The sequence below is a fragment of the Phragmites australis genome, chromosome 4 (genome assembly GCF_958298935.1).
Source record: "Phragmites australis chromosome 4, lpPhrAust1.1, whole genome shotgun sequence".
Lineage (NCBI taxonomy): Eukaryota > Viridiplantae > Streptophyta > Magnoliopsida > Poales > Poaceae > Phragmites > Phragmites australis.
Window position 1 is genome coordinate 23368712 of NC_084924.1, and position 22126 is coordinate 23390837.

The 22126-nt window shown below is 39.9% G+C and overlaps 2 protein-coding genes across 2 annotated transcripts; one reads left to right on the plus strand and one right to left on the minus strand.

Annotated features, from left to right (window-relative positions):
• Positions 1-3713: 3713 nt before the first annotated feature.
• On the minus strand, positions 3714-5336 carry LOC133914674 (uncharacterized). Its single transcript, XM_062357729.1, has one exon. The coding sequence runs from the start codon at positions 5334-5336 to the stop codon at positions 3714-3716; it is 1623 nt and encodes a 540-aa protein (XP_062213713.1).
• A 7585-nt stretch (positions 5337-12921) lies between these two features.
• Positions 12922-14852, plus strand: LOC133915913 (uncharacterized protein At2g23090-like). The gene is made up of 3 exons (XM_062359307.1): positions 12922-13145; positions 13269-13309; positions 14465-14852. The coding sequence occupies exons 1-3, from the start codon at positions 13073-13075 to the stop codon at positions 14582-14584; spliced, it is 234 nt and encodes a 77-aa protein (XP_062215291.1). The 5' UTR covers positions 12922-13072; the 3' UTR covers positions 14585-14852.
• Positions 14853-22126: the final 7274 nt, after the last annotated feature.

The window sequence follows — 22126 nt, forward strand, 5'->3', positions numbered from 1 at the left end:
TACTGTGTTAGGCTTGACAACATTATTGCATAAGATTCAAGAAGTGTAAGGTAAACAAGACTTCGCTGACTAGGCTAAGGAGAATGATACGACGCTGACTTGGCATGCTATGCAAGTACTATCTTGGATTAAAAAAGGGATACGCGGAGATCTTGTCTCGACCACCTATGATGGATCAAAAAGGCCAAAGGTTGTGCTTCTAGATTAAGGATACTACTGGTTACTCTATGTAGCGGTGGTGGTTTGGATTTCGTCGAAGACAGCGATCGGGCACGTGGCCACATACATCGATGTCAGGCTTCAGTGGTGTTTCAGTGAAACAAGGGAAGCATAGCATAGAACGCGGAAAGAGTAACTCAACGGTATGGTTAGTTTTGAAAGGGGTCATCTGAGGTAGTGGCAAAACAGCGATGACTACTGCTAGGTTTGGTGGTGACCGCGAACAGATGCAAGAACAAAGACACTCGCGTTCTAGGAGATTGGCTATGCAATTTGAGAAACCGTTTGAATAGAGATGTTCATATATCCCGGGAACACAATTCTACGGCAAGGGTTTTGGTAGATCATCCCATCAGAGGAAGAACGATCAACGAAGAAGAGATGGGTAATGGCTGCGACATGCTGTGGTTGGCAATGGTGTCCTGGTCGTGTCGCTGCACAAATGGGGATGAGATCCTAGGGTCACGTAGAAGACTTGATGGGACATGCTGTGACACAGTTCGTGCATCCATACGGCTTTCGGATTGACGGGGAACGCGAATGCAAATCCTGTGCACGCGTAGAGCGTGTACAAAAACCAGACAGTGGGTTTGTCGACCTTGATTAAGGTGGTTTTGCTGCTCTACTGGCTGACCTGGTTGGTGAGGGCATGGGGAACATCATGGTACATGCAGCGGTGAAAGGTCTTGGGGATTTTACTTGCGGTCGATCGAGAACGTCGATGCCAATCGGCTATAGCGCGGCTGTTCGTGACGGCGACGATCGTGACGGCGTAGATCGGGCTTTGACCGAGGCTAGGGCTTGGCTAAGAACTTATTATGATGCTAGAACATAGTAAGGGGGGAGAAGAAGGGGTCCTCACCTTGCTTTGATGGTTGAGGAAGGAGGATTCACGGAGAAGACGATAAGGTAGCGCATCACGGGTGGTGGCGACGGTGGCTCCGGCGAACGGTGGCACACGGACAGGGCAGCAGCAACTTCTATGGTTTGATGGCATGGAATAGGGGTAGGAGAGGGCGTGTAACTCATATTTATAGGGCTAGGGGTGGCTGGTTGAGGTGGAGTCCAAGCCGAACATGAATCGGATTCGAGTTCGAGTCGGTTACGGTTTCTTTTTCTGCAGCTCTCTATTACGAGGATGATATCTCTATCGTACGGACTCCAAATTAGACGTTTCTTGACTCTTAATTGTAGTACTCGAATAGATCTACAGCTTTGGTATTTATTGGAACTTCTGAAAATGCCATCGTGATTTCCAAAAATGCACCACAAGATAAACTGTTTGAACTCGAACTTATCTGCATAGCATTGATTTCGGGGGCCATAACTCCTAGCTCCATTATCCAAAAGGGAACTTCCATAGGTTCAAATCGAAGTTCTCGACGGGACCTACAACTTTTGTATTGTCAAGATTTGCATTTGAGGCCATTTTGAACTCTGAAACTTCATGGGAAGATGAGGCTATCTAGGGCTCTGCGAAAATTTATAGATTTCGTGGATCCTTTGTTGGGCCATCTAGAAGATTTGGCTCAGGGTTTGAATTTGAGCAAGATTGAGCCTAAATACACTTTAGGTATATCTAGGGTTTAGAAAAGAAACTTTTGTAGAGAAATTTGAATAGGATTTGAATTTAAATTGAGTTTGGAGTGAATTTAGGAAAAACGAAAAATGAGGTTGAACAAGAATAAGAGTACATAAGGAATTTGAATTTGGATTTGGGTAGAATTTGAGAAAGATGAGAGGTTGACTTTAAACATGGATTTAGATAAGATTTAAATTGAACTAAAGAAGGATCAGGTATGATCAAGGATTGAATAGATGATGAATTCAAGGATTTTAAATTCCAACCATTAAGATCCTTAAGTTATTCACTACTAAGTTTTGTAAAAATCTTTTCAAAATCTTTTTTACTCAAAACACCAAAGAAAAAAAAAAGAACTCTAATATATTTACCTGGCTCCTAACAAAACTCACTATGCAATGCGTACAAAATAATAACCTATATTGATTGATTGGTTAAGAAAATAGGTTTTAAACCTATACTACTGGTGAAGCTATTCAATAATCTTGAAATTTTTTAGAAATTTAAAAAATCTGAAAATGAAGATGTTACAGTAGAACTGCCAGTGATATCAATCACCATGTTGTTAGCCTAGTATATAGATGAGCTGACCTGCAACGCTCTTACAACGTAGATGGAAAAAAGAAAAGAAATACAATACATAGCTGAAATCCATGCACAAACTCTGATAATGTTTTGTAGGCCTACAATCTATCTGAAGGCGGCGTTACTTTGATTAGTATAGCAAAATTTGCATAATGATTAGTCTGGGTATTATAGCCCTAAAAAAATCATAAAACAATTATTTATTGCACTGGGTGTATATAGTCTGCAGCAAATAACTTTGCAAGTATGAAAAAGGTGATAAAGTTCAAATGTAAATCTAGAGCACAAAGTCTGATGAACTCGTTGAACTGGAAGGAAATGAGCAAGGAGATGGCGTAAACCAAAATTGAAGGGCAACGTGTAGAGAATCACAATAAACATTGTGCGAAGAACATCAATAATGGTATGCAAAAAAATGGTCAACTTCCATCAGGGTAGGGAACGTACCATAAACATATTATGCTAAAATATGAGGCTAACATTGCTACGAAATATGACGTGTTGCATAAAGAGTAGGCAAAAGGCATATTTAACGTGGGGACCACAACAGTGATATGCAAGATAATAGTAAACTCCACAAGGACAGGGAAAGGCACCGTAAGCACATACTGTTGCAGTTGAGCTTACTTAGAAAGATGATAAGAGTTGTATCCAAAGAAGGCAAAAAGCATAGGTAATGTGCAGGCAAAAAAGCTGTTGAGTAATACAATTTGTATTTGTATAGAGAAATGGATATTAACTTATTTTGAAGCTGCATGCTCCTATGAATTTCTGACATGTAATGATGGCTTGCAGGTTGGGGAAAAAGAGGGAAGGGAATGCACTGGCTTATGCAAGTTAACCAAGGACTAATAAGGGGAAGAAATAGCAAGCATCACGATTTATAGAAACATGGTCTCATAAATTGTTACTGGATAGAAAAGTTGGGTCCCCACATATTTTCTTTGTAGAATAGTACATGGGTAAGTTTTGTATTTATTGAAATGGAGACTATAAAAATGCTATGTAATACATAATCATCAAAATATGATAATTCATTATTTTATACAAAAATGCCAAACTATCAAGAGAGCACCAGTTTGCTATAATGATGTATACCTTTTCCACACAATGGGGCATTGTATGCCATTGGAAAGTACTGAGCTTTGAGGTTCACTTATTGTTAAATCAAAAGGGAGCGAGGCACATGCAGGATTGATTTTTTTTTTTTTACCTCATAGCACTATTACAGACATAGATCATAAAATATTTTAGTGTAGACAACATTGTGAGTGTGGTCAGTATGCTCAGGGGGGTTGTTCTCTATTAAAATACGAAGACCATCTAGTTATGTCATACGTGAGAAGGCAACGTAGGGCTGTCCATGTGTGAAGACTGGACTAGGAATATATACACCAACTCTTCTAAGCGTTTGACCCTGGCTCTTGTTTATGGTCATGACATATGAAACTCGGACTGGAAATTGCCTTCGTTTTATCCTAAAAGGCAATTTCTTATCAACTGAAGTACATACTATTCTCGATATGTATGCCTTAGATCCTTTAGCTTTTCCTGTAATTATTTCCCCTTCAATGATATGGTGAGTTAGCTGAGTAACTATAAGCCTTGTGCCATTGCACAAACCTTTAGATGGGTTGAGATTACGTAGCAGCATTATGGGAACTCCTATCTTTAGTTGCAAGTGGTGTTCCGGGAGTCCAGCAATCTGCACAGTGTTGAGAAATTCTATAGGATAAAGGGCTTCAAGTGCAGCATGGTTACTTGTATTGTCGTCAATAGAATCTGAGCTATAATATGACATCTCTACCGTTGCTAGATGCAAAATCATCTGAGAGTTAATGGAAGCAGCAATTTCATTTGTTGGAGCTAAGATTGCTCGTTCACAGAAGTAAGAAGTTGGATCTAGTATGTCCAGGGCATTGTAGACATAAGAAATTAATCCCATTAGGCTTCTTGATTCAGGTGGTAAGAGTAAATATTCTGGGATTTTAATCCATGTAGTATCACTTTGATCAGTGGGAGAACTATCAGCTACTGTTCCATCGCTAACAGATAGTAACCATTTAGCAAATGCTTGAAGATGTTCCCTTTCTACATCAGATAATGTAGGTGATTGAAGTCTCATATTCTCTGTAAGATACATTACATTGCATTGATGCCACAAATAGGAGCGTGTGATTGATGAACTTAATATCTCATTCTTCCTTGCATTGGGTATTGCTGGAAGCATTTGCCTAAAGTCACCTTCAAGAACAACTGTGATACCTCTGAATTGTTTCTTACCAAGCGTTGGATCATTTGATGCTTGAATATCTCTTAGTGTTCGATCAAGGGCCTCGAAGCAATGCTTATGATTTACTGGAGCTTCATCCCATATGATTAAGGATGACTGTTGTATCAATTCTGAAAGGTGAGTGTTTTTCTTAATACTACAAACTGAATGCTCATGTATATCCAAGGGTATCTTGAAGCGGGAGTGTGATGTACGATCACCTGGCAATAAAAGTGCTGCTATACCTGAAGAGGTGACAGCCAAAGCAATTTTTCCTTGAGCTCTGATATTGTTAAGAAGGGTGTTCCAAAGAAATGTTTTCCCCGTGCCACCATAGCCATATATGAAGAATGTCTTACCAACAATAATATTCACTGAGTTGAGAATTGCATCATATATAGATTTCTGGTTCAGATTCAGCCTACTGAGCTGCTCACTTGCATCAGCTAATATTGTTTCCACATCATATGCAAGCTCATCCATTATAAGCCTATTGCCAAAGCTAGATGTGATGTCTATAGAAGGCTGGGGTAAATGGAAATGTGATAGACAGTGGCCAGCATTTGTAAGAAACTTTTCTATTTCAGTTAGAACATATGATCTAATATACGGTGCAAGAGATAGTTTAGAGGAAGTTACTACAGCATAATTAGCATAGTATGGAGCATCTTCGCCCATCGCAGACACATGTTCCTCAAATAAATCTAAAGGGCTTGTAACATCACAGAAGAGAAGAAGTGTCACAAATAACTCCTGGAGCTAGTATGGGAGAGCCCAATGTGTAGCATCAGACATAGAAGCTGACCATTCACGACCATCACCGAGTAGGCCTAAAGCTTGGCAAGCAGCTTGAAATGTGGGATATCGTTGTCCATTAATAGTGCACATATCTGAATAGGACTTTGCTCCCTTAACAATGTGTAGCAGCAGACGGAGGTAATAATTTTCTCCTTTGATAGGACTAACATTTGCTACTCTTCCAATCTTGCGTTTAGCATGGTGTGAACCCCAATATTTCCCATTTGCATGCCAGGTAAAGTGTTCTGGGAATTCAGCAAAAGTATATTGAGCAGCATCAGGATTATTTTTGTTTGTGTGAAACCATGCGGTAAGCTTTGTGACACGATTGTTTGGGTTAGTGAGCACTTGCTCCAAGTTGTCATCTTCAGTGAAGCAAATATTGTTTCCAAATGGCAAGTGAACAGGAAGCCGCTCAATTGCAGGATCAATGTGGTGAATTTCAAACTGAAGTAAGTGCCATGCTGCATCATTGGGAGTAACACATCGACATTCTAAGTACTCATGTATCTAATTAATTCCTTGGCTAGAGGATTCACCAGACCTTTTTCTGCGCTAGATGCCAACCCTTGCATAGTCAAACCCCTTTGAAAAATACTTGAATAAGTATTTCCCCATTCCATCATGATTAACCCTTTCTACATTTATATGTGCTTGATATTTGACCAGGAAATCCACATTGTGTGGGACAAAAAATTGATTATCAACATCAATTCCATTTTTTGGTTATCCCATTACGTGGGCGAGCATATCTAACATGACCATTCTGTATCATGGTTGTCTTGTCACAATATTCTTTTGGATATGACTTGGAGCATTCACCATCAAGAATGCATGGACACGATGGATTTGCAGCACCACATGGCCCATGAATCATAAAAGTTGAGACAGCTTCAAAGCCGATCAAATCCAAAGATGGATCTGGTAGCTGTGCCGAAATCATGCGGTCTATGTCATCAGCTCCTAATGTGCCATCCTTATCTAACCACAGTATAAGATGGATATGCGGAAGTCCACGCTTCTGAAATTCAATCGTGTATACAATTGTGCATATTAAGAAGGAAAGTAAGCATAAGAGCTATTGGAATCTTTAAAGGACAAAATTCTATAGTGAAGAGAATCAACATATCACCTGCAAGGACTGGACCAAAGAACATGTTCTTTACTATGTCATCCATGAAGAGATCCAACTTCATATGAAATACACTATCAACAATGTTGAGCCTATCAACTGCATGCTGCCCTAGGATCAAAGCTAAAGCCGCAATTACTTCTGACCATAAGGGATTTGATGTGAAAGTGATAAATAAATCAAGATAATCCATGTTTACGACAAAGACCAACACAATCCAGGTAATTTTGGTACAGGTACCGTGGCCCTCCAACATATGTAGAAGGCAATACAACACTTTGACCGGCTTCAAACCCTTCAATCACACCCTTCCTAACAGTATCACGAATTTCTTTGAAAGAAGTTGTTCTATATTTGCGCTGGAATGATTTCTTCCTGAAGTGATTCAGGTGTGACTCCTCCATCCTAACAATACCCATCAATTGCATAAGCTTGTGTCCTTTTTTTACAGCTCATTGGAGTATTGAAATCATCCACTCTGTCATGGAGTCTATAAGCACAGAACTCTGATATAGTGACATATTTTCGTTTAATGGCTTCTGATCGAGCACGTATTCAATATTTTATCTTCTCATGATAACCATCTTCTCCATAGGGGAACAAAATTGGATATTGCAATGCCATAAACTTGCAATGCTTTTCTTCAATCTTCCTCAGCTGGCCAGCTTGATCTTCCACTATTAAGTCACGACCAGTGCCGCTTGTACCAATGTCACCAACCACCGAACCGACAACCTCCGAAGCTATAGGAGCACCAAATATATCACCATACTTGTCAGGGGCTCCAAACAATCTTATGAAAAATCTATCATTGTTTTCTGACAACCTATCACAGGCTGTTCGAAACAGCTGGACAATTGTGTTATGAACATTTAACATTTCTATAAGGTCAGTAACAATCTGTTCATTAGGATGAAATGTGCTATCTACATAAGTAGCCACCTGCATCCTATTTTTAACTTCATTCTGGGTATAAAAATATAAAACTGAGCATACTCTAGTCGCTTACTCTCCTTTGGCAAAAGTGAGCCAATACGATGACACAGCTGCCCGCTTATTTTGAAGACATATGGTCCTCGACCATGGTTGATAAAATCAATCACATTGACACCCATTGAAGTGAAGGCAAACATAGAATTGTAGTACCTAATGTTGTGAAAGAAATGAGCTGATAGATTGGTTAGCTTTTGTTAGAAGGCTATGCAAAGGCTCTGGAGGTGGTTTGTATGGAGGTAAAACAACTCCCTTTTCTGCTACATTTGTTGTATACTGGAGATGATGTATGACGATGTCGGTCAACCCGTTCCTCATACCAAAAGTATGCACCACAATAACAACATGTGTGGCATGGTAGGCCAAGGTTCAATGGGGAGAAAATAGTACCTGATAAATAAGAAGAAAGCATAGAAGGTTAGATATGGCCTGAGAAGCATCATGAGACATGAGATATCAACGAGTAATAAAAAGGGAGTGCCAAGTACATTGTTCGAGATTGCAATATGAGTTTCAGTCCATAAACAATCAACGAGTATGATTCCGTGTTCTTGAGATTGCAATATGAGCTTCAGTCCATAAATAATCAGCGAGTATGATTCCGTGTTCTTGAGATTGCAATATGAGCTTCAGTCGATAAATAATCAAGGAGTATGATTCCGTGTACCAGCGAGTCTTGTCAACGAATCTTGGCAGCCACATTTGAACACTATCACTGCAAGCCATAAAAGGCTTGCATGTGGAACTGTAGTGCATGACCAATACCATTAGTATTACCACTGTGAGCAACAATTGTATATAAAATCTTATATACCAATAATAGAGAAGGAAATGCAAGAAAAAGAGGCAATAATGGTGGGCTTACGTTGATGGCTTTGAGACGCAATGGCAACGGAATGAGAGGTTGATGCTGATGCTATAGAGGTAGATACAAATCTAACAAGGATCCAGCAATACATACAACAGGAAATAACACATGTGCGCATAGTGCAACTACCTTTATCAATGATTATAGTAGACGTTGGTGCGGCATGGCTGCATGGTGCATTGGAATTTGATATAGAAGAATGCAAAGATATGACCCAGTGTCGAACAAACCGTTGTGACACATGGGTGGTTGCTTGCATTGGAATGCTGGCTGTAGCTATTATGTCGTTTCCTAGTGTAAGGTACATGTGTAAGGAAAGCAAGTCTCATGAGGCATATATAACATATACAAAATTGAACAAAACCATGCTGAAATAAGAATGAGCAACCTTCTTGAGATGCACCTAGCTTAGATGCTTTACGCTTTTGACATAACTGAGCAGCAGGAATAAAGTCTAGATGTGGCAATTCTGATTTAGGGCCCAAATAATAGCATTGTTATCTAAGTTGTAAAGGCACTGACAAAGAAGCACAGAAATATTATGGCATGATCCTAGCACCATCATCTGACGATATACATTTTGCAAACTAACATACATATTGCAAGAGTGTGATTTACCAACTACAAGAGGCAGGACAGGACCAATAAGGGAAGCATGTGTTGTTAACATACCAGTTGGTGGAGCAGATAGGCGCCGCCTCATAGATCGCGTAGAAGGCAAATGGAATTCCGTGGGGAAATCATCATGGCAAGCCATCGAAGCATCATCAAGTAATGTAGTGGCAACACCACCTGCATGAGCATCGACTATAGACAAAAACAAATAAATTATTTGCAATCAGCATAACAGTTATATAGATTGCAGAAACCATATATGACTATAAACGTGAACAAAAGCGGCAAGGATATATAATAAATCACAAACCTGAAGGTGAGCAAGCAAGCATGGCCTGACTCTGTGTACGACGTCGATTAGGCAGCGATTTCGTAGAAGGTGAAGACAAGATATCAGTGCAGCTGCAACCATAAAAGATGATAAGAAACAAGATGTAATCACTGCTTCCTAGTGATATAAATCGTAAAAGAAAAATCAAGCGGTAATAGTCCCTCAAGGCACCTTCAAACTACCATGCAATTGTGCTTAAAGAGTGGGACAACAGACTCTGGAGCCTATGTAATGAACTTAAACTTCAATATAATCTACTAATGTACGGAGCGTACCGACTGAGGAACCCAAGAAAAGAGGGTGAAACCATGTATAAGCAGGATGCAAAACTATGAACAAACTTGTGTGTAATCGAACATTACATGATGAAGCGCAATCATAAAAGAAACATGTTTATTGTATCAAACTACATGAATAGCATCCTGTCTCAGCTCACAAAAAAGAGACATTACTAAAGCTAGCGTATTGGAGAAGAAATATGTATGGAGATGCTCAGTTTTGAAAACTTTATGTACAAAGAAAGAAAAGAATTATCAAATCTAATTTAGCAATCGGAACTGAACATCGCTTCTACTTTGTAGACAAACATCGACTATTATATTACCTGGTCAAATAAAGATGCATTGTAGGTAATCAGTAAAATCAATGAGTCTGACAGCGGAAATGAAAGGGAGAAACCAAAACTAATGTAGCACTTACACTTTAGTTTTGAGCTAAAGCTAGCGTATTGGAGAAGAAATCTGTATGGAGATGGTCAGTTTTGAAACTTTATGTACAAAGAAAGAAAAGAGTTATCAAATCTAATTTAGCAATTGGAACTGAATTTCGCTTCTAATTTGTAGACAAACATCGACTATTACATTACCTGGTCAAATAAAGATGTATTGTAGGTAATCAGTAAAATCAATGAGTCTGACAGGGGAAATGAAAGAGAGAAACCAAAACTAATGTAGCACTGACATTCTAGTTTTGAATGGAACTGGTCACGGGCCAATTCCTGAAACCTGATGGTCTTTTTACCTTTGAGGATTTATTTGCACAAAATGTATGTGATCATACCGCAGATTTAAATCTTAGTGCATACATATAACATATTTGACACCTTGTGTGTTAATCTATAATTGTGATGTCTGATCCAACAACATATGAGTTAGACACCTCCCAGATTTCCATAGCTACAAAGCTTATACGTTGATATCATGAACTACCTAAAACTAATTGTAGGAGACACCGGTAATGATATTTTTAGGTTTATCTATTCATATAAGGCTTCTCTTGTATATTACAACCAACAAATCTTTGAGGAACAAAGAGAAACCAAATAATCTACTACACATGGCAACAAAAACACATAGCACACACCATAGAACGCCACGGGGGTGGGTGGGCACAGGTAGCAGGGAGGAAGAAAATTGCCGGTAGCAGGGAGGAAATAAATCGATGGCAACCAACACAGCTGGAGGGGGAGGCGGTGAAGGCAGCCGCTAGCGGAATTGACGGAGATGACGTGGCCCATGCGGCGAAGGAAGACTGTGGATGGGGGATATGGACTGGAGGAGTCACGGCCACATCGCTTGAATGGCTGGTGGGTGCAGCAGGATGTTGCTGCCGGTGCAGCAGGACGGAGTGGGCAGGGGGTGGGGGTGGACATGACAGGCGAGTGGGCGTGGGAATCGGAGGTAGAAGGAGAGGGTTTCTTTTTTTGACAGGAGGTAGAAGGAGAGCTGGAGTCTTGGAGACATCGGGAATAGAAGCGAGGGCAATAAGGGAAGAGGACCGAAGAGACAGCACAGGCGGCTAGATCGCCTTGAGCGTGCCATATTGGACGGGCTCTGCTGGCTGAAGAGTTGACGAACAGTGCAGCAGTAACCAATCGGATGGGCTCTGCTGGCTAAAGAGCTGACGAACAGTGCAACAGTAACCGAGGGTAAAAGATCCAGTAAACTTTTATATCTTTTATAGATAAATTGTTATTTTACTAGATTTAAGGTCACGCAAATCTTACAAATGCTCGAGTCACCCTCTAAATTTGTTCCACGAGCTCATCTTATCCTATAAAACTACAAATCCTGGTGAAAGCCGCTTCTGTTGCTGCTGCTGCGACACATCTCTCCTAGGCTCAATTCACTATAGAAACTGCAGTACCCTAGCCCATTCAATCCGCATGACTATCCGATTTGTAAGTTGTTGCCACGCACGCAGCTTTCTTGAAAGACCCCTCCTAATCTCCGTCGTTTCCATCTCCTGCTCCTGCGCCACCTCGAGTCACCGCTCATGAAGGGGTAGAACAGCTGCTGTAATGCTGTTGTGGTGGAGCACGGAGTATGGAAAAAGTCACGATGCACATGACGGTGAAGATCGATGACGAGTGAGTGAGGCTAGGTTTTTGAGGAACTGCAATGGTGAAGTGATATATTGGGAAAAGCGAGCTAGACGTTTTCCCTATTCTTTTAGGTAACCTCCTCAATTCATTTGTCTCACCAGAGACGACAGTAATGCTATCATTTCAAAAAGAAAAATATGACCACCCACCGATTTTTGTTAATATGGACGGTTACAATCGGTTCTTTGAATTTTTTGCACAAAATTGTTCAAATCAAATTCATTTTGTTTTTCAAAAGCAGGTAAATAGATTAAAGATGCTATTCTAATCAAAGCCCTACACAAGGTCGCCTGTTTGATTCTCATTTGGAACCCTTTACCTTTGTTGAATTCAAATAATTCCAAAATCTTATGACCGATTTGAATATTTACTAGCCCCTATCAGTAACCACCAATAACCAGCATAATTTCACCGAAAATTCAACATTGGACGCTATTGAATTATAAATATAGGAAGGTTGGGCCGATTACAAGTTCATCTTAGCGAACTAATCGTATGATTAATTTCAGACGCCTTTTCTATTGTTGCTATTTCATAATCTAAGACCTGGATTTAGATTGTGAGCAAATTAGGCCACTCGATGCATGATAGCAGTGATAGTTATATCTGGGGTAGAAAAGAAATGGTGTGTATCTGGACTCTGGAGTATGTGCAAGAAACATCTGTTCCTTTTTTTTTGTAACTTGAGTATCAACTGTTCTTGCCTGTGCGGGAAGGGGCCACTATTTCCAGCCATTGATCTGCTCAAAGTATGGGCATACCGCCACTAAAAATTTGTGCTTGTGCTTGTTAGGTCATTGACAAATTTAAAAAAGAATAAAAAGAGATATGCTCTCCTTTTGGTGTGTTTTTGGATTTCCCCCTAAGAAAGAAAGGATCCAAGCGAATGAGCATATAGCTCAATTCGCAAAGTCACAAGGAACCCCGATGTCGTACACCTTGTTAAATAGCTTTCCAGGTAAGAAAATCTGGTTTTAAAAAAATAAAAAAAAAATTAAAAAAAAAATCAGTGCGTCGCGGGCCGACCTGTGTCGGTTGCTAGTATTTCCCGTCATCGTAGACGGCCAAGATGTGCTGACGAGTCCCTTTCTCCCCCTCTAGGACACGGCACCACTTGGCACTTTCCTGTTAAAAACTTGCTTGGGCTACCCCGCCTTCCTCACAGATCCATCGATCTGCCATCCCCTCCTTCCAGAGAACCACAAACCTAGCGCAGCGCGGCGCGGGGGCGGCCGCCGGGCGCAGCAGGGCAACGCACGCGGTGCGATCATCGTCGTCGGCGAATCCATCGACGATGGGCGGCGGCAACGGCCAGAAGGCCAAGATGGCCCGCGAGCGCAACATGGAGAAGAGCAAGGCGGCCAAGGGTGCGCTCTTCTTCTTGCGACGTTACTTTTGCTTCCCTTCCAGTTGTTCGGTTGGAGGGTTTTCTTCGTGTGATTGTTCTGGATGGGCTGTGGTTTGATGGATCTGCGTGTTTCTCTGTGCAGGGAGCCAGCTTGAGACCAACAAGAAGGCCATGAGCATCCAGGTACCCGGCCTAGATCTCTTCATTTTTTTTTTATGTTTTGATATTTTCTGGTGGAATTTCTTGATTGATGGTTGCGGTAGGTCGTGGTCATAAGACTAGTCTCTTGGATTAGTGGATGTAGTTGTAATCTAGGTTGGAGTTTATTCCCCAAGTTAGGATTTGGGGATAATTTTATGCCACAAATGCTACAACTATAAAGTTGGTTCTTCTGTCGGATAGCTTAGATGGATCTGTGTTATGTGATTGTTAGGTTCGACCTGCGAATTGGTGAGTAAAAATACGATAATTTGTATTTTTTTTGCCCAAGAACACTATCATGAGGTACTTGTTGCGTAGTTCTAACTACAGAACGAGTGAGCAAGCTAGTCACATGTATGGTTTCACTGTTTACCAGTCTAACCGCCGGCTTACTGTGTAGTCCATGGTTGAAAAATATTTTGTTAGTTAGATATCAAGAAGATGAGAACTTACAAGCCCGCCCGCGTTTGAGCGCTGCTTGCCGCAGGTGCTCACCTCTCCTTAAATTACTAGGCAGTGCTCCTGCGATAAATTTCAAAACAATATCAAGAAGACTAATGGAAATCAATTGTTTCTAGCATCATGTGCCTTCAAAAATGACTTAATATTAGTATCTCATGCCAACTATTGGCCAAGAAAACAACAACTTAGTCCAATTAGTTTTTCTGCGCTGTGCCGTTTACTTGGGGCATTATATTCCCACCCTATGCTTGAACTGAAATTCGAAGTGGACGCAACAAGGACCCAGTTTTTTTTCCCAGGCAAACATTCTCTCATGTTCGGTTTTAAGATTATGTAGTGCTGTGAATTTGTTTGGGACTAACTGGACTGGAGAACTAGTAATTTTTGGTTCATCCAGTTATGGGTGGGCTGTGAATATGAATGTACAAACATCAATTCCAACATTGTTCTTGTTGGTAAAAGGATTAGCTAGTTTTATTCAGCCATCAACAATTTCCAATTTCCTTGGAGTGAGCTGCTTGTTGGAGTGCAGTAGTTACTAGATGAGTTTCAAAACATTCTAACTATACTCAAACTGAATTAATCTAGGCAATATTTGTAACCTCGATTGCATTTTTTAACAAGCTGACATTTTCAAGTATTTACTGATAATTCTTTTGGTGAATACAAACACAGTGCAAAGTGTGTATGCAAACCTTCATGTGTACCACGACTGAAGTGAAGTGCAGGGAGCATGCCGAGGCTAAGCATCCAAAGTCAGACGTGTACCAGTGCTTCCCCCATCTGAAGAAATGAAAGCCTGCACTAGCAACCAGTGCCGTGGCCACGGAGCTCAGAAAATGTGTCTGTTAGCTTTGCGTGTTGATCACCGTCGGTATACGGTCTTCCTTTTGTGAAGGGAGCTCATTCCGTGTTATCTGCTGTCTATCAGGCGTCCTGTCCTATGTTCTCTTACATAAGAAAGTGATGTGGTGTCTAATGAAATTATTGTCTGCTGTTAAAACCTTGTTGGTTTCAGAACAATAAGTTTCATGAGAATTGTGCCAATTCGCATTATGTTGTATCTATTGCCTCCTGCCCCGACCCGGAATTCCTTCGTAAATTCAATTTGGCGTAGTTCTGCTCCAAAAATAATTTTTGGTTCCCTAGTAAGCAATAACGTACTAATGGCGATTCTGTGAGTGGTAGTTTTGCATTACAGTGCTTGGTCGTGCTTCTTTTTCGCTTAACACCGGTTTACTGCTGTACATTTTGATTTTAAATTTGTGCAAATAGCCCAACGCAAGTGCTTTTGTGACCCTTGCCCTCAAACCGGTTGCCGCCAAGTACGACCGGCTTGGGCGATTTGTAGACGACTTGGCCTGAAGGGTGGAGTGGTGGACGCCGTACCTCCAGCCGTGCCTTTTTCCGCCGTGATGCTCCAGCCGGCACAAGGAGAAGGAAGAAAGGGCCATCAGAAGTCATTTCACATCGTTCAAGTCTGTCAAAAAAAAAAAAGAGGCTTAAGTGTGCGGCAACACGCGGGCAATGCTATACATTGCATACACGACCACGAACCGATTGTTGGCACACTCCGCTGCCTGCAGCCATTGCTTCTGATCGGCTTCGCCCTCCTCCCTTCCGGCTCCTGGCTTTCTGCTCCCCGCCGTGGTCGGTGCTTCCTGTATGCGTCTAGATCTGAATGTCGCCTCTGGACCTTCCCATTCCGACTGCCAATAGTGTGTTGCCTCCCTCGCCCTTCTCCTTCATGTGTCCCTGCGTTAGTCGCTCCTCGTGCCCTCGGCAGCCGCCGCCATCACCGTTGTGCTCAATGCCATGCTTCCCGCTCCCTGATCTCTGGAACATTTTATTTCCTCATGCAGAAAAGTTATTTATAACATTTGGCTTCAATGATGATCATTCATTTTTGCTGTCAAAAGGAGGACACGTGGTGCAGTCTCATTATAGTAAGGACGAGATGTGATATGATTTTTTTATCTTTAAGCACATTTTCTCCTAAATTGTAAGTGATTTTTTTAATCCATTTGAGACATGTTATTTACAATTAATGCAACAAATACAATTCTTTTTCTTATTTTTGTTTGTTAAACGCAACATTTAAATATACTAGTTCAACATTTTTACTATATTTCAGTATTTTTCATATAAAATGTCAGAACTAGTTTTTTTTTCGAAAATGTTGAATGAAGTGTTTGAACCAAATGTTTCAAAATATTGAATGAATATACAAACCATAAATTACAAATCAGGGACTGTCTACCTAATAATATTCTAATTGTCTTTTGGATTGCATTCAGTTTTTCGGCCAATATCAAGTTGACACGTAATATATAACACATTTTTGTGCAATCTGCAAAATCTACTTTTTTCTTGCATTATAATCATTTTTTCGATGACTTTATTGTGGATCTCAATGAGTTATTTATACTCTAATTTGACTAGGTTTGCTCTGTATTGCTTGTTTGGCTTCTGGCTTGGAATTCAATTGTCTGCCTCGGAATCAAATTATCTCTTCTACATCTGCCCCCTGAACATACCCCCTCCCCTCTATAGTCAGGTCAAGGAGACAACCCGCACTTAGAGTCTTCAAGTGTAACATTTGGTTTGGTTGATGAAATTGCAGAGTGAAGTGATTTAGCATAATGACATTTGGTTGATGTTCATGAGTTGCTAAGATATGCTTGGATAGCATAGTTGGTTTGATGCGCTATCATTAGTTGGGTATGCTTATGTTAGCGTGTTGGTTTTACTTGGAGTTTGTGTGGTGTTGCGTGAATTGATCTTGAGTCAAGTCGGGAAGGACTTGTGCTCATACTCGATTGTAGTTTGATTCACGTGCAGGTGTTGCTCGAAGGCGAACGTGGTCGATGACAGATCGACGAACTAAGTTCAAGGAGGAACTGAGGTTTGGCGACTAGGTTCAGGAGGAACTGAGGTTTGGCGACTAGGTTCAGGAGGAACTGAGGTCGTGGTGATCAAGGATGTTATGCGGGACTTTCGAGCTGAGAAAACAATGCATATGGAGGCAAGGCTTCACGATGGACGCATGAGGCGATCTGATCGTGAGAGGACGTGAAGACTAATTTGTGTTCGTCGGAGCAAGCATGAGGGAGTCGTGTGGTGGCTGGACTAATGACAAGAGTTAGTGTCAGAGATGGACTCTGAGTTAGTTACGTATATGCATGTATGCATGGGAAATGTGCATGCATGATTACGTAAGAGTTGTTGGCCAATTAGCTTAATTAGCGGAAGTTGTTTGCTCTTTTGTGATTAGAGGAGGATCGAAACCAGATTGAATACGATAGAGAGTTGTAGTTCGATTCGGTCACGTTTGTGCATGTGGCTACCCTATAAATAGAGATGTCTCTTGTACAGGGCAGAAGAGTGCAGAACAGGGCAGCACAACGCAACAGAGAGATAGAGGAACTCGAGAGAGAGCTGTTTTGGGATTTAGTGGAAATCCTTGTTGGATGCTTTGTAGAGGTATCTTGTAAACTCATAATGCAATGAAAATCAAGTTTCATAAGTTGATGAGTTGCTGATTCGAAATTTTCTCTCTGTTCTATATTGTGCATGCTCGGTTTTGGTTTCAATTAATTTCATATTTCTATGAAGTTTCATCCTGTTTTAATCCATCCAAAATCTTGCTAGGATATTTAGTGCTTGATCTGAGAAAATTCCTAGAGGATTTGGTTTGATCTCGAGTAGCTTTTTGTCAACTCGAATAGGTTTTGATCTACTCGATTCTGGTTGACACAGTCTGCTTCGACCAAGAATTATTCTTGATCCACAACTCGATTCTTGTGGGGTTAGTTTCATATTTGAATCTAGTTTCCGCTGACCAAAATTGAGAGCAACCTGACTAGCAGATCTTTCTCCACATCATTTTTACTAGAGCTTGTGCCTGTTTCGAGTGGAATACCGAGTTTAAATCGAGTTTCGATTTGGGTGAGTTAATTTTTGAATTTGTTTTCCGCAATCATTCACCCTCCTCTGATAGGGAATTTTGCGTATATTTTATCCTACAATTGGTATCAGAGCCTTAATCATTTCTAATTTATCTTAATCGGGAATTAGAAACATGGTTTCACAAAGGTATTCTATAAAACCTTGTGTTTTCAATGGAGTTGATTTTCAGTTCTGGAAGGAGAAGATGGAGGCATACATTCAAGAACAGGGCTTTGCAATTTGGGAAAAGGCCTATAAGCCATAGTGGTCCCAGAATAATGAAGTGATGGCACAAAACATATCTCATATAGAGACGAATAGCAATGCAAGCAACCTGATCATCCAAGGCTTGGGTAGGAGCGACTTCGATCAAATAAGACATCTCAAATCGGCATACGAGGTATGGAAAGCACTCTGTGATTATCATGAAGGTTCAACTGCTATTAAAGAGGTATGTCAAGATTTATTTAAGAAAGATTACATGCGTTTTGAGATGAAGCTTGGTGAGTCACTAGATGATTTATTTTCTCGGTTTAACAAAATTCTTAGTAATTTACGTGATGTTAATAGTACATATACTGATGCTGAGAATGCACGTCAATTACTAGGAGCTTTAGATATGTCAGTGTGGGAGATGAAAATTACATCTATTAGAAAATCTACTATCATGAGTTCACTTACATTAGATGTACTTTATTCTAAATTGAAAATTCATGAGCTAGATGTTTTTGCTAGGAAGAATGTTAATAAATCAATTGCTTTGGTCTCTCAACCCAACATGCCTCATATTGAATCTTCTTCATCAAGTTTTTTTGTCTTCTATATCTTCACTAACCGATGATTAGCTTGAATTGATTCCTGAAGAAGATTTAGCACTACTTTCTACTCGGTTCTCTAAAGCATTGCAGAATGTGCATATGAGGAAGAAAGGAAGTGGAGGTCCTCAAAGATGCTATGAATGTGGTGATCTCAACCACATTCATTTCAATTGTCCTAAGCTTGTAGATAAAGCATCAAAAGAGGAGAAGGAGAGAAAAAAAGCGATCGTTCAACAACAAGAAGAAAAAAAGCTTTCTCAACCGCAAGGTTGTGCATTGAGTTCTTTCAGCGCTCGAACAAGTCAACTTGAGTGACGTTGATTCAGAGAACAGCGAGGATGAAACAACATATAAGAGCAAGACATTGCATGATTTGACTGCATGGTGTCTCATGGCAAGCAACAAAGAAAGCTCAACCGAGGATGAACTTGACAGTGATGGTAACGAGGCTTCTCGAGCAAGGAAGGAGAACATTTGGCTAGTAGATTCCACATGCTCACGCCACATGTCCGGTGATAAAAATTGGTTCTCCTCCCTTGTACGTGCATCTCGTGCTGAAAGTGTTACTTTTGGAGCTGTTTCTTGTAGCTTAGTTGTTGCAAAAGGTATAGTGCAGGTAAATGACAGGTTTATATTCAAGGATGTTGCTTTGGTCGAGAACTTGAAATTTAACTTGCTTTCTGTCTCACAAATGATTGATGAAGACCTTGAGGTGCGCTTTAAGAAAAATGAATGTAAAGTATTAGATGTTTCAGGTGATCTGGTTTATAGAAACTCACGTTTTGGAAGAGTTTTTAAGGTTGATTTTGATGTATCACCTTCTTCTAAGCTTAGATGTCTTGTTGCTAATGTTTCTAAAGATTTATTCTTTTGGCATCATAGACTTGGTCATGTTGATATAGATCATCTCACTCGAGTTAGTGGTTTAGATCTTATTCGTGGCTTGCATAAGTTTAAGGGTGATAGCGAGTTAGTTTGCTCTTCTTGTATACATGGTGAAATGCATTCAGGTTCACATCCACCTATTACCATGGTTATGACAAATACACCTGATCAACTTTTACACCTTGATATTGTTGGTCCTTCTAGAGTATAATTTTTTGGAGGTAAATGGTATGTGCTTGTTATTGTTGATGACTTGTCCAACTATTCTTGGGTTTACTTTATGGCATCTAAGAATGAAGCTTTTGATTATTTTAGAAGTTTAGTTCTTAGATTGTCTGTTGATCTCCCAGGATCTTTGAGAGCGATTAGAAGTGATAATGGAACATATTTTAAGAATTCTTTTTTTGATCACTTTTGTGCTGAGGAAGGTATTGAACATCAATTTTTATCACCTAGAGTTCCTCAACAAAATGATGTAGTTGAAAGGAAGAATAGAACTCTAGTCGAGATGGCTAGGACCATGTTAGATGAATTTCTACTCCTAAAAAATTTTGGGTTGAAACTATATCTACTGCTTGTTACATTTCAAATCGTGTTTTCTTGAGATATAAATTGGGTAAAACTTCAAATAAGCTGCGGTTTGGACATAGGCCTAGTGTTTCTCACTTTCGAGTTTTTGGCTGCAAGTGCTTTGTGCTGAAATTTGGATAAGTTTGAGTTCAAATCAATAGATGGTATTTTTCTTGGATATCCTGCTCATACTTGTGGCTATCGAGTGCTTATTTTGGAGACTAACAAAATTATTGAAACCTGTGAGATTACTTTTGATGAGACTAGTCTTGGAACTAGATCAAGTGATGCAGTTACAAGAACACATATTCAGGGGGAGTTCGAGAGTATTTTTGTGGATGATGATGAGGTCGATGAGGATGAGATTTTAATTTCGATGATACAATCAGTTGTAGATCCCTTGACACATTCAATCACTTCAGCTACAGTTAGACATCCTCAAGCTACTACATTATCTGTGCGTATTGAAGGAGAAAAAGAGATTTCTTCTCTAGTGACAGCTCCTTTGCACATTTAGCGGAGTCATCCACCTAATCAGATGATTGGAGATTTGCACGAGCGAGTCACATGGTCCAAGTATATTAATTCTAAGTATCATTCTCATTCAACTTTTGTTGCTCCTTTTGAACCCAAAGATATTTCACATGCATTACCTGACGAATCTTGGATCAATACCATGCATGAGGAACTTGAAAATTTTGAACGCAACAAAGTATGGAAGCTTGTCGCACCCCCTCCAGGTCATACACTTATCGGTACTAAATAGGTTTTCGAAAATAAACAAAGTGAGGATGGTGTTGTTGTTAGAAACAAAGCTAGACTTGTAGCTCAAGGTTTTACACAGGTAGAAGGGCTAAATTTTGAGGAATCTTTTGCTCCGGTTGCTAACTAGAGGTTATTAGAATTCTTTTAGCTTTTACTGCATCTAAAGGCTTTACATTATATCAAATGGATGTCAAAAGTGCTTTTCTGAATGGTTACATAAATGAAGTGATTTATGTTAAGCAACCACCTGATTTTGAAAATCCTAAATATCCAGATTATGTATACAAGTTGTCTAAAACTTTGTATGGTTGAAAACAAGCCCCTAGAACGTGGTATGATAAGCTTAAAACCTTTTTGCTTGAAAAGGGTTTTGAAATGGGAAAAGTGGACAAGACGTTGTTTGTGCTCAAGCATAGTAATGATCAACTATTCGTTCCGATTTATGTAGATGATATCATCATTGGTTGTTCTTCTCATGCTTTGGTGTCCCAGTTTTCAAAAATGATGAGCAGGGAATTTGAGATGAGTATGATAGGTGAACTAACGTACTTTTTGGGACTTCAAGTCAAACTAACCAAAGAATGTACTTTTGTTCATCAAAGTAAGTATACACGAGATTTGCTATGACATTTTGAGATGGAAAACCGCAAGCCGATCATGACACCTATTGGAGCAACAACGACACTTGATCCTGATAAAGATGATGAGCCAGTTGATTAAAAAGAATATAGAAGTATGATTGGATCACTTTTGTATCTCACCGCTTCCAGGTCAGACATACAATTTGTTGTATGCTTGTGTGCACGATTTCAACCTTCACCACGTGCTTCACATCGACAAGCTGTTAAACAGATTCTAAGGTATCTTCATAGAACTCAAGATTTTGGCATTTAGCTTTCTGCTTGTTCATCTATTAACTTAAGAGCTTTTTCTAATGCTGATTTTGGAGGTTGTAGAATTGATAAAAAAATTATATCCGGTACATGTCATTTCTTGGGTAAATCTCTTATTGCATAGTCATCTAGGAAACATTCCTCTGTTGCACAATCTACTGCTGAATCTGAATATGTAGCTGCTGCTAGTTATTGTTCACAAACTCTTGGATTATTTCTACACTTAAAGATTATGGGGTTAATTTAGAGAGTGTTCCATATTTCTGTGATAACACTAGTGTTATAAGTTTTGCTAAAAATCCTGTGCAACATTCTCGAACTAAACACATTGATATGAGATTTTATTTTCTTAGAGACAATGTTGGAAAAGGAAACATTGAACTTCTCCGTGTGAATACTAAACACCAATTGACAGACATTTTCACAAAACTTTTGGATTCTTCTCGGTTTACTTTTCA

What these genes read in the sequence shown, in the direction of transcription:
- LOC133915913 (XM_062359307.1), top strand. Translation starts at nt 13,073, where the DNA reads ATGGGCGGCGGCAACGGCCAGAAGGCCAAGATGGCCCGCGAGCGCAAC. An exon ending in GAAGAGCAAGGCGGCCAAGG is followed by an intron (nt 13,146 to 13,268) that starts GTGCGCTCTTCT and finishes TTCTCTGTGCAG; the next exon opens with GGAGCCAGCTTGAGACCAAC. An exon ending in AGAAGGCCATGAGCATCCAG is followed by an intron (nt 13,310 to 14,464) that starts GTACCCGGCCTA and finishes ATACAAACACAG; the next exon opens with TGCAAAGTGTGTATGCAAAC.
- LOC133914674 (XM_062357729.1), bottom strand. Translation starts at nt 5,336, where the DNA reads ATGGGCGAAGATGCTCCATACTATGCTAATTATGCTGTAGTAACTTCC.